The sequence below is a fragment of the Culex pipiens genome, chromosome 1 (genome assembly GCF_016801865.2).
Source record: "Culex pipiens pallens isolate TS chromosome 1, TS_CPP_V2, whole genome shotgun sequence".
Classification (NCBI taxonomy): domain Eukaryota; kingdom Metazoa; phylum Arthropoda; class Insecta; order Diptera; family Culicidae; genus Culex; species Culex pipiens.
In genome coordinates this window covers 58796371-58807575 of record NC_068937.1, presented here as the reverse complement: position 1 = coordinate 58807575, position 11205 = coordinate 58796371, and the positions used below count along the sequence as shown (strand labels likewise).

Sequence of the window (11205 nt, the reverse complement as noted above, 5' to 3'; positions counted from 1 at the left end):
CGTCAAGGCTGTCGAATAAGGTGCGAGCAAAACACCAACCTGCCGGTGAATCCGTGTCCAGTACCCGTCCTTACATTTAGATTCAAGTGCGAGATCAGTGTTTTCTTCAAAAGTCGCGGCCGTTCAATGAATAAATAAAAAGATTTGAAAAATAATTAACACCATTGTTTTAATCCAACGACAAAAAAGCATTTCCAAAAATCTTTTTCGGATCTACCTCCTGCAAACAAATATGTGCATGCGCTACGGTCGCCATACTACGCGTTTTACTCTGCGATAAAACCGCATTAAAGCTTACTGCAGTCTACATGTTCTTACTTAATCTTGAACAAGAGCTTCTCAAGAAACATAGCTCTAATAACTGCTTTGAGTAAGAGAGAATAGATTTGATGAGATCAGCCATATTAACATGGAAAAATAACGCCCAAAAACGGAAGCCATGTTGATTTTTCTGCTGATGTAGAATTAATTGTTCCATTAAAAATTACAAATCATAGTAATTTTGAAAGATTCATACCTTCGATGCATATTTTTTCGAGGCATCTAAGAAAATTGATCAGTGAAATTTTTATGGCAAGAATTTTACGATACAAATGGCTGCGTAAAGTCACAGTTATATTTATTTGGTTATTATAATATAATTATCGGTGTAAGCTTAAGTTCATCGGCCATTTGTGAATTAATTTCGAAAAGATTAAATGGATTTCACGAAATAAAATTCAGAACTGGTTTTTCTTCGACAAATCTTTTTTATCATCAACGAGAGCAAATAAGTTTAAGTTCACTTTATTACAGTCTTGAAGATCTCTTCTATGATGTTATCAATTTTTGAAGCTTGAGAATAAGTTTTAGAATAGCAATAAAGAGCATTTGCAGAGTATTGTAAAAATCAACGTCAAAGTTGCTTAGTTTTAAATTACTCCACATAAACGCTCTTGATAACCTCCTAAAATAGTCCACTTTGCTCTTAACTCAGGTTTAACGCTGATTTATTGTTGTTCTGGAGAAAGTTTGGCTTTATGATATTTTTTGGCTAAGATAACTTGAATCTATCTTTAAGAAAGTAAAAAAACTTAAATTGTTACTTGGGTATTGAACGGAGGGGCCCGCCGGCTTCGGCGTTGGTTAAACACCGTCGACAGCTTTGAGCGCATGTCAACGCCAACTAGGTAGTGGTCCGAGTCAATATTCGCACCGCGAAAGGTGCGCACGTGCGTTACGTCCGAGAAGAATCGGCCGTCGATCAGGACGTGGTCGATTTGCGTTTTCGTCCGTTGGTCAGGTGATGTCCAGGTGGCTTTGTGGATGTTTTTGCGAGGAAAGTAGGTGTTTCTGACCACCATTCCCCGGGAGGCTGCAAAGTCGATGCAGCGTTGGCCGTTGTCATTCGTGACCGAGTCAGGAATGGAATAATCATAAAAAAATCAATTTCGCTAGCGAACTTTCTTCACCCGCGAAAGAGAGAGGAGGCAAATCACGCAAAAGAAAATCGCTCCCGAAATTCTTCAAGAAAATCAATCTGCTGATGATTTTTTGTGAATTTCCTTGTCAGCGCCACTTAAAAATATTTATTTCATTTTGTTTACACATATTACCCATCTACAAAATGTGACAGGTCGTTTTTCGACGTGTGACGTTACACTTGCAAGTGTAGTAGTGAAAAAGATGTTCCGCCGAATAATCAAGATGATGATTTTTTGAGATTCCTTTTACCGATCTTTCGTGCGCGAGAGAGGAGAGCCATGCTCCCTTCGGATTTTTTCTCTTGATGAACGACCAATGATTTTCTTTTGATGATGATTATTCCATCGCTGGACCGAGTGCAGGCTTTCTGGGCCTATAGTCGGCCGAAACATTTCCTCCCTTCCGAACCGAGCGTTCATGTCCCCAATGATGACTTTCACATCCTGCCGCGGACAGCCGTCGTACACCTCCTCCAGCGTCGCGTAGAATGCTTCCTTTTCATCATAGGACTTTTCGTCGTGGGGGCAGTGCACGTTGATGATGCTATAGTTGAAGAAACGGCCTCTTATCCTCAACTTGCACATCCGCTCGCTGATCGCCGTGAAGCCGAACACGCGATCCTGCATCTTGCCCCGCACAATAAAGCCGGTACCAAGCTTCTTGTCCTTGCCGCCGCTCAGAAAAAACCGGGAATCGGTCTGCCGACCTGGCCAGTCGAGCACCTGCTCCTCCTCCAAGCACACCTCCTGCAGTGCCACAACATCGAAGTTGCGAGGTTGCAACTCTTTCGCCAAAGCGAATTCGAAACCCAGAAAGTTTAGGGACCTGCAGTTCCAAGAACCGAGTCGCCAATCGGTGATCTGCTTTTTAATGGGCTTCTGCCGTTTGTTCCGGATCTCCAATCTTCTTGCCATTCGCGATCCTCCCTTTTCGGTAGGCAGCCTTATCAGGGCCGCGCTACCTAGTCTCGGGGCGACGGGTTCGCCTAAGAGCTACCGAAACTTAGCTCCGGTTTTCTCTCGCTACCGTAACGGGGGCTTTTGTCTCGAAGCCTAACGGTCTTCATACCCGGAAGTGAACGTAGCAGCAATGCATAAATTTGCTGCTTTGGAGTTGTGTGCTTTTGCGCTACCGAAACCACTTTTAAAATTTTCAACAATTTCAAAAACTTTTGCGACTTTTTTTTTCCAGAAAATTTTGCACTTTCGACACACCGCGATCGACCCTTAATGGTGTGCGTGTCGTCACCCGTAGCGAAACACTAGCAGAGGCCACGAACGATCACTTGTTTTGCTTCCTTTGTTTCTTCCCACGATGCCGCCGCTGTGCAGCAGAATGATCTTCACTTTTTCTGCTAATCCACCGGCCGCAGGGGGAATCTAATACACTGCACTGATTCCCGGCACACTCCCGCGTTGATTAATATCACTTCGGGTCGCGATAAAACCGAATAACCGTGGTTTTGCGGATACTTTCGCGGAGTCGTATCGACGCACAACAGACGCGCACTACTGCACACACACTTTTATCAATAAAGCCATCAATAAAATTAATCACTATATGTAAAATGACTCTACAAATAACACAAAATAACCCATTTTTTTATTGATACATTCTAAATTAAGATTTGAATGTTTTTCTAAAACAAACATGGCCGCTAAATGGCCGGGAATGATGCCTTTCAGGGCCTTAAGAACGATCCGTGAAATTTTTACTAAAGCGGATCAACGGATGAAAAATTTAAATTTTTTGTTTGACAAAAATGATTTTGAAAAGGTTTTAAAACGGTCGGTATAACGTAGCATTGATTCTAATGATGAACTTAAGTGTTATTGAAGAGTGACCAAGAACTGAAAACAACACTTTTTAAGCAAATCCTCATGCCAACACTAAACCACATTGCAGCGTCCTAAATTAAGCCGGTGATAGCTTAATGAAGCCAACGCGCACTTCAAGGGTCTCTTAACTCCAGATTCCGATTCCAGACCCGCCGAAAACAGTCTGGACGCTCCCCTTCATCTGGCGGATCATCGGAACCCCTCCTGCTGGGGAGTGTAAATCAGTGCGAGCGGGGCCCATCAAGTGGCTGACTTTGGCGCGTCGTTCGGAATTGTAGAGCAATTAAAATGATTCGATGGGCCACTCAGCTGGACACGCGCCCCGTGTCTGCGCGGCCAAAAAGATTGATTCTTATCTTTCATCGTGTCGATTTGATTTGATGAATTTCAAATCAGTTGGGTAAACACTTTTTTTTCTCTCTTGGTTATTTTACTGTTCGCTCTCGCTCACTTTCTATGTTTACGCTCGGCGATCCGACTGTGGACTGGCTGACGATCTATGATTGGATGCTGCTGTGGGCCCCCATCGCGGGAGTTCTTTGGAACCCATCCCCAGAGCAAAGGGGCGGGCGGAGGACTTCAGACGGTTGGTAATTATCTGCTGAAATGTTTTGATTATAAGCGTAATTATTTAAATTATAAAATAACATTCGCGCACAAACTCAAAGCGCATGGCTGAACATCAAACGGCAGACACGGAAAATGGTTTTCTGAACCATAAAACTGATTAGAATTTGAGTGGCCGATAAAAAAGGTAATGAAGCGGCCCCGGAATTCAGCATTCATATCATTTTAAACTGTTATGGGGGCACGCCACGGGTTTGCCTATTTTTTGCACATTAAATGGCGTTGGCGGCAGTGATCGAAACGATTGAGTTTTGATTGAATCCCATTTGAGGGTAGCCGGCGACCTATTTTAAATCAAGTTTTTTTTATTTCTAATAGGAATAATTAAACAAGTAATTACATTCTTCCTTCTCTTTTGAAGTTTTGCTGGTCAAATTCAATCCATTTTAACGAATCATCTCTCTGCCTTAATGCGTTAGGACTGGCCGCTTTAAAATACACAAATAATGCTTGGCGGGTAAGACATTCTCCAGGATACGAGAGATTAGATCTGATTAGGATTTTCAGGAACTTTCTTCTAGAACCCTGGAATCAGACCGCTAGGAGCTCTATCATTCTGATATGGGTCTTTAGAAGCAGTACGAGTGATGAAATAAGCGTTATTAGCATGATCTAAGTATGATACAGTTTATACTTTTCCAATAATTTCTATTGTGTCAAATTTAGGTGAATTATTGACCGTTGAGGAACAACACGCAGAAAAATAAGGCATTTTGAATCAACAAAACGTTTTGTTGATTTGAAAATCAAGATTTTTGTTGAATCAACGCTAAACGTCAAAGGTACTTTTTCAAAACAACAAAATATTTCTGTGGAATTGAAAAAATCTAGTTTTGTTTTAACGCAAAATCGGCGTTGATAATATTCAACAAAATTTTTGTTGAATCAAACCTCGTACAGGCTGATTTTACAAAATACTTTTCTGCGTGATGTCAAACCGCTGAAAAATTTGTAAAAAATCGAATTTCCCTTGGGAATCAAACTTACAGTAATTTTTGGACTTGACCATTGAATAATGCAATAGCATACAACAAATGTCTTCAGAACGAAAAGTAGCAATCGAAACACGCGCTAAATTGATTAATTTCAAGTTCCAGCCGAAGCCGTTGACCCGTTTTTGGCTTTTAAAATCCCATTCATTTCGGAAACATTTCTGCGCAGTGCCATTAAGCCGCACTCATGGAGCTGCTGCAGATACCTGCATCGCGTTCCAGGAGGGGGCCCGAAAGTGTAACATTAATTAATTTATATGCATTCGCTTTCGCCGTTCGACGAGTGTAAATGCAAATTTCGAACAGCTAAAAGCTCTGCTCTCGCGCCGAACCATCGTCGTCGTCGTCGTCGTAGTCGTTTGTTGTGACAGTCACGCGACATCGTCGGAACGAGAGGCACCAAATTACATTCATACATATTCCTTTTTGGTTGGCTGTGCAGACAGAATGCAGGCAAAAAAGGGCCGTTTCGGACAGATGTAAATTTATTACACGAAATAACAACGGTTCGAGATTTCGTTTGACTAAATTTTACACTACCGATATCGACAGTTTGCTTGCCTTTCTTGCTGGGGTGGAAATGAAAACGAAATTAACAAAGATAAATATTCTCAAAAAATATTAGAAGAAATTATCATCATACATGTACAGTATACGACACCTTTTTATTGTCTGATTATTGAGTAAATATTAAATTTTTGATGTAAATTTGAATTGTATAAAACATTGTACGCAGTCCAAACTCGTTTTTCTGAAGTCAAGATTATCCGAATATTCGATTATCTGATTATCGATTAAACTTTTGATCATAAAGATTCTTTTATTTTCTTATCTTCATATCAAATCTAAGTTCAGGGCCCTTAAATTTCGTCAGATTTGAGTTATTGAATTGTTGGAATTGCTCACCAATAGTGCTGAGAAAGGGCAAATCTATCCACAGGTGGATTAAGTCATATTTTCGCAATAACTTTTAGTATACAATGAATTTCGGGGAATGAAGCAAAATCCACGTAGAAAAAAAAATCTCTAGTTATAATAAATATATTCACGGCGGGACCAGCAGCCTGCCAGCCAGCCTTGGGGAGCAAAAAATAAAATCCCATCGCCCAAGCCATTGTCCTCGACTGTTGTCCAATATATTAGCCTGAATTAATGACGAGTTTAAACTACCGGCGCGAATGCCGTTGATGAGACCGACCGGGGTGTCCAGGTGGAATGGCCATCACCGGAGAGCTCTCTCCAATAGGGCACCACCACCGCCACCACTGGGCACTATTTTCGGCGGCGGACCCAACCAGTGTGCAATATGTCTTGAGTGTTAATTTTCGGCGACTATCAACCATCACCAGCAGGTCACCGGTCGGTTGGTGGCCAGCAGCAGTGGCTTTGCAGCACCCTAGACTACCGTCCCCACTGGCATGACTCTATTTTCGGGGCGCACATCCATCGGTTTCGTTGGTCCACCTAGGATGACTTCGACGCCACGGGGGATAGTAGTGGAGAGTGAGAGAGAGAGATTTGGGGCTGTGTCATAAATTTTGGGTTTTATAGTGCCAATAAAGCGAATAGCTAATTTTATTTATGCTTCCCAAGGGTTAACATATTTTTTATACCTCCGAAAAACTATATTGAGTAGCATGCCAAAGTGTGCCTTTGAAACCCGTCGTCGAACTACACAGCCAGGGAATATCTATTGGGAACTAGTTCTCACACTGACTGGGGTGAACTTGGCGGTTTTGGAATTTATGTACACCTTGGCTGGTCTGCTGCTGCCAAATAGCTCTCTCCTTGCTCCCCAATGATGTGGTAAACGGAATTGTTCCAATAAACGCATGCTGTTTCCCAGTAGAGATTTTGGAATATAATGCAGCGCACTTGGGTGATTTCATATAAAATCAATATTGATTCGCTTAAAATTAAGCATTTTCTGCTGGATACGTTTAAAATACAACTTTTTACAATTCCGTCGTGAAAATACTTACTTTTCCTGTCATTCTTGAACGACGAAACAGCCTACTTTTCTGTACCAAAAATAAGAGAATCGAATAGCAACACATTTCAAAATAAATGCTGAAAAGTTCTACTTTTCAGCACTGAAATGAGTGCTGAAAAGTTGAACTTTTCAGCACTTGTTTCGAAAAGTAACACTTTTCAACATTTTTTGGTTTAAACGATTTATTGAGAAAATACATGAACATTTGACTTATCATTTCACTCAAAGGGTGTTTTTCAGAATTGCAAAAAATGTTGTATGGAACTCGTTGCAAAACTTGTTTTTTTCAGCACTCGTCGTATTTTTCCAACTCGGTGTACCTCGTTGGATAAATGTACGACTCGTGCTGAAAAAATCCTCTTTTTGCAACTTGTTGCAAAAACTACTATTTTAGAAACAAAATCGTTCCAACGATAAAAATAGCAAAGAGTTAATTTCAATATTCCAAAACATTCTGCTATTGTAACGTAAAATTTATTTTTGCTTATAAATTTTTGAATCAAAATGCAATGCATTTTCTCTTTCAAAAAAAGTTTGTCGTAATAGTTGCGCTCCACTATAGAAACGACTCCACTCTGGAAACTATAGAAATAATAGTTTTGGCAAAATAAAGAATAAAGCACGTTATACTAAAAATGAAAAACTAGAAAACAAGAGAAGTTAAGCTTTTTGAGTCATAAAAAAAACGCCCAAATTAACAAGTGCAAACAAAATTGACCAGTAAAGGGTTAAACAACAATGTCCTCACTGTTCGACGCCACCATTCCTCGGAGAACCCATTATCCCATCACCGCATTTCAAGGTGTCGATCCTTGCATTTGAAAGCAATTAGTTTTCCATGTACCATTTCAGGCTGCCAGCTTCCTCAGCTATGCAACCTGTTCGCTGCCTGCGGGCTGTAATATCAATACTTTGCTACTGTCGATCGCCTTGAACTGACCGTCCGAGCAACCTCCAACCACTTCTGACGACGGTGTTCTCTTCTGGATGTTCAGTCGAGTAAGAAACTCATAAGCTACAAGGTGAACTAAATGGAACACCAAAGGGTGACCGAAGGGACGGCTAGTATTCTCGTTGGCAGGGCCAAGATGGGTTCTTCCAATGAAGCACAAATAGCTATTATTAATTCTGACTTACCCGCAGAAGCAGTTACTTACAGCAGCCACCTTACACACAAGACACCACCCTTGGTGGCACCAAATAATGGACAGTAGCATCACTCGAAGGCAGTTCTCTCCCTCGGCGGCGACGGTCAACAGACATCGCATGGTTACAAACTGTTCAGGGAACATTATAGACGCATAAATCTTCTGGCTGGGATGCACCTGAGCGGTTGGAAGAAGACACCGCTGGCTCCCCTTCCTCCTTTCCCACTGCTGGGAAGACGTCCATGGATCCCGATAGGACCCAGCCATAAACCCTGGAGCTGAGCGGCCATTAAGGATGGTCGAGCCTCGTCATATCTTACCTCCCGGAACACAAGCAATCTATGTAGTGTAACGTGCTATGTGCTATGTTACATCCGAACCCGTAATCGTAAATGTCTCCTTACCTGCTAATTAATTCATATCTAAACGTTTTATAACTATTATTACTGTTTACCGACACTGTCCTCTCGTTATTGGTCTCGGAGGGCAATGAAAGAGACAAAGAGGCTGTGAACCAGAGAAGTTCTGGCATAAGAAGCTCAAACAGCCACTAAAATATATTGATTTCTCAACAAGATAGTTTTATTGATTTTTTTTAAATGTAAGTTTTATCAAAAAATATATTGTACATAATGATTTTACAAAATATTAAACTTATTTTTTCATTTAATTTTTCAGATTTCTCAAAACTAGTCTGAAATGCAAAAATCGCATTCTAGACCAGTTTTTAATGCTCTGTTTCTTTTGACAGCAGCAAGATAGCACCAAACTTTCTTCACCAAAATTTTTCAATTTATTTTTGAAAATATTCCAGTGTGAAAATATAATATCTGGAGCAACACGAGAAAAGGGCGGATAAGCATTTTGACAGCTGGAACAATTTTGCAAATTCCGAGCCAAAAAATAACTTTTTCACAAAACTCAAAATGTAAATCAGTAGTCTTCCTAGCTACCTTTTAACACTGCGGGTTTTGTTAAATAGTTACCTGTTGGCTCGGAATTTGCTAAATCATTCTGGCTGACAAAATGCTTATGCGCCCTTTTCAAATGTTGCTCCAGATATGGTGTCTCTACCTTCTGGTCAATTGTAATTTTTAAACAACTTTGTTTTACGGGGATACGAGACGGCCAGATCGTTTAAAGGATTACATACATGTAGAAACTCACAAAATTTCATATTAAAATACAACATTTAAAAACTGACAATTTTTATATGGAAATGAAAAAAATGATGTTTTTAAATTAACTTTTTCAACACCAGGCTTCGTCATGCACCAAGAACCGGTTTAACGAGTCTTCACCAAAATTTGAGCCGATTTGGTCAAAGCAGTGTTGAGATATCGTGGCACCCGTTTTTTGAAACTGTTAACTTCAAATAGCTATATCTCAGTAATGATAGAACCAAATGTCTTCAATTTTGTTCATTTCTGAACTTGACAAATTGCTTGTTATCGTTCTATTAAAACTCTATTTAAAACTTAAAACTCAAGTCACCTTGTATTTCTTGAAACCTTGGTTTTTTATTTCACTTTAAATGTTTTTTTGAGCTCTCAATAGGACGTTACAGTTCATCAATTCATTTCCGAGATAAAATCACTAGACAAAAACATTTTGTTAGCGTAATTTGTGCTCTCCTTTCACAACAAAAGCTCGTCACTCGTCAAAAATAACCTTTGTCCCTATTAGCTGGGCGCACTTTTCAACACCACATTAAAGCTGCGAGTACGTTCTTAGCACCTGCTTTAAATCCCAACCAAGGTCCACCAGCCGTGTGATTGTTAACAGCAACTTGCTATCCAACGTTAGCATGGCCAAAGTTGGCTCCAGTGCCCACTAATAATTGCTCTCTGGTTTAGAGACTTCACTTCCAACACGGCACAAAAAAGAGCACATTCACAATAATTATTGTATTCAAATTACTCGACCTGCCCACCAGTCTGAGCTGTCGTTACTGATTTACGACCATTGCGAGTGCGTTATTACCGATAAAGCTCAAAATAATTGCTGATCTTATTTCGATTACGACCCTGCTGCTAGTTGAGCCTCTACCCAGCAATCGGTGCCCTATTATCTCCCAGCTAGCTGCTGTTAGACCATCTCTCTCGCCGTAGCAAAAGAAGAAGAATTGATCCCGGCGTTAGAAGCTGACGGATAATTTATGACCTTCCCTCTCACAAAAGAGTCAGAGTTAATTCAGTTCGCAAACCTTACCTGTTTGCGCGCGCGATGATGGTGTTATTACAACTTATTTACCCCCCATCTCTATTTGCTATAATTACCCAGTTTTCTTTCTTTCTTCTCCCTCTTTCCTCCCAAATCTCACCCCATCCAGAAAAGGAAATTCGTTAGTTCTTTCTTCAAATCCCCCTCCCTCCCCTTAACGTCCGTACCGCGTGTCCGCGTCTGCTCCAATGGATCAATTTGGTTGTAATAAATTTATCATCGAAATTGCTGCAGTAGTACACTTTACGACTTTTTACTCTTTGCTGTGGTTCTTTCAATTCTGGCCGCGATGATGCTGACCAGCCTCATCCTCTTGTTAAGCTCTGGTGTTCTGGACCACGGTGAGGCCGCCACGCGCAAGGGCTCAAATCTCCAACGACGACGACGACTTGAACCAATCGACCGACCGACCCCAGCTGATGAAGAGAAGATGAAGACGATGAGATAAGGTCAACGGAAGGTATTGCTGCCACCACCGGTGAAGGAGTGACGGTGGTCCGAATTTGGGATGAACAAATATTAATTTGCGCAATTTTTACAGTATTTTTATTATTTTTGTAATGTGTGTTTTGTCCAAATAAGCCATTTTGCATCATTGGTTTAATCGTGCAGTTCTCCGAAAATCTATATACCGAGATAGGATTTTCTTTTGTATGAACACTCCGTGCTCAAACTCAAACTCAACCCACTTCTACGAATCTTCTCTGCGATAACTTTAGGCAGTAGGCCTGGCCACTTTGACGCTTGTGATAAATTTTAATGCATTCTGATGCAGTGGTGTACTACAATTGTGAATGAATGATATGGCTAGGCGTAATCTAACCTAATGCTTTCTATAGGATTGGCTGCGCTAGTGTTTGATTAGATAATGGGTCATTTCGCGCCAACTGGCACACCACTCGAAATGGACTTTCTCTGAT

The 11205-nt window shown here is 40.8% G+C and overlaps 1 protein-coding gene across 1 annotated transcript; it reads right to left on the bottom strand.

Moving 5' to 3' along the window:
• Positions 1 to 354: 354 nt before the first annotated feature.
• Positions 355 to 2378, bottom strand: LOC120420399 (uncharacterized). The gene is made up of 2 exons (XM_039583409.1): positions 1873 to 2378; positions 355 to 361 (listed from the first exon to the last, which is right to left on the bottom strand). Exons 1-2 carry the CDS (start codon positions 2376 to 2378, stop codon positions 355 to 357), a joined length of 513 nt encoding a protein of 170 aa, XP_039439343.1.
• Positions 2379 to 11205: the final 8827 nt, after the last annotated feature.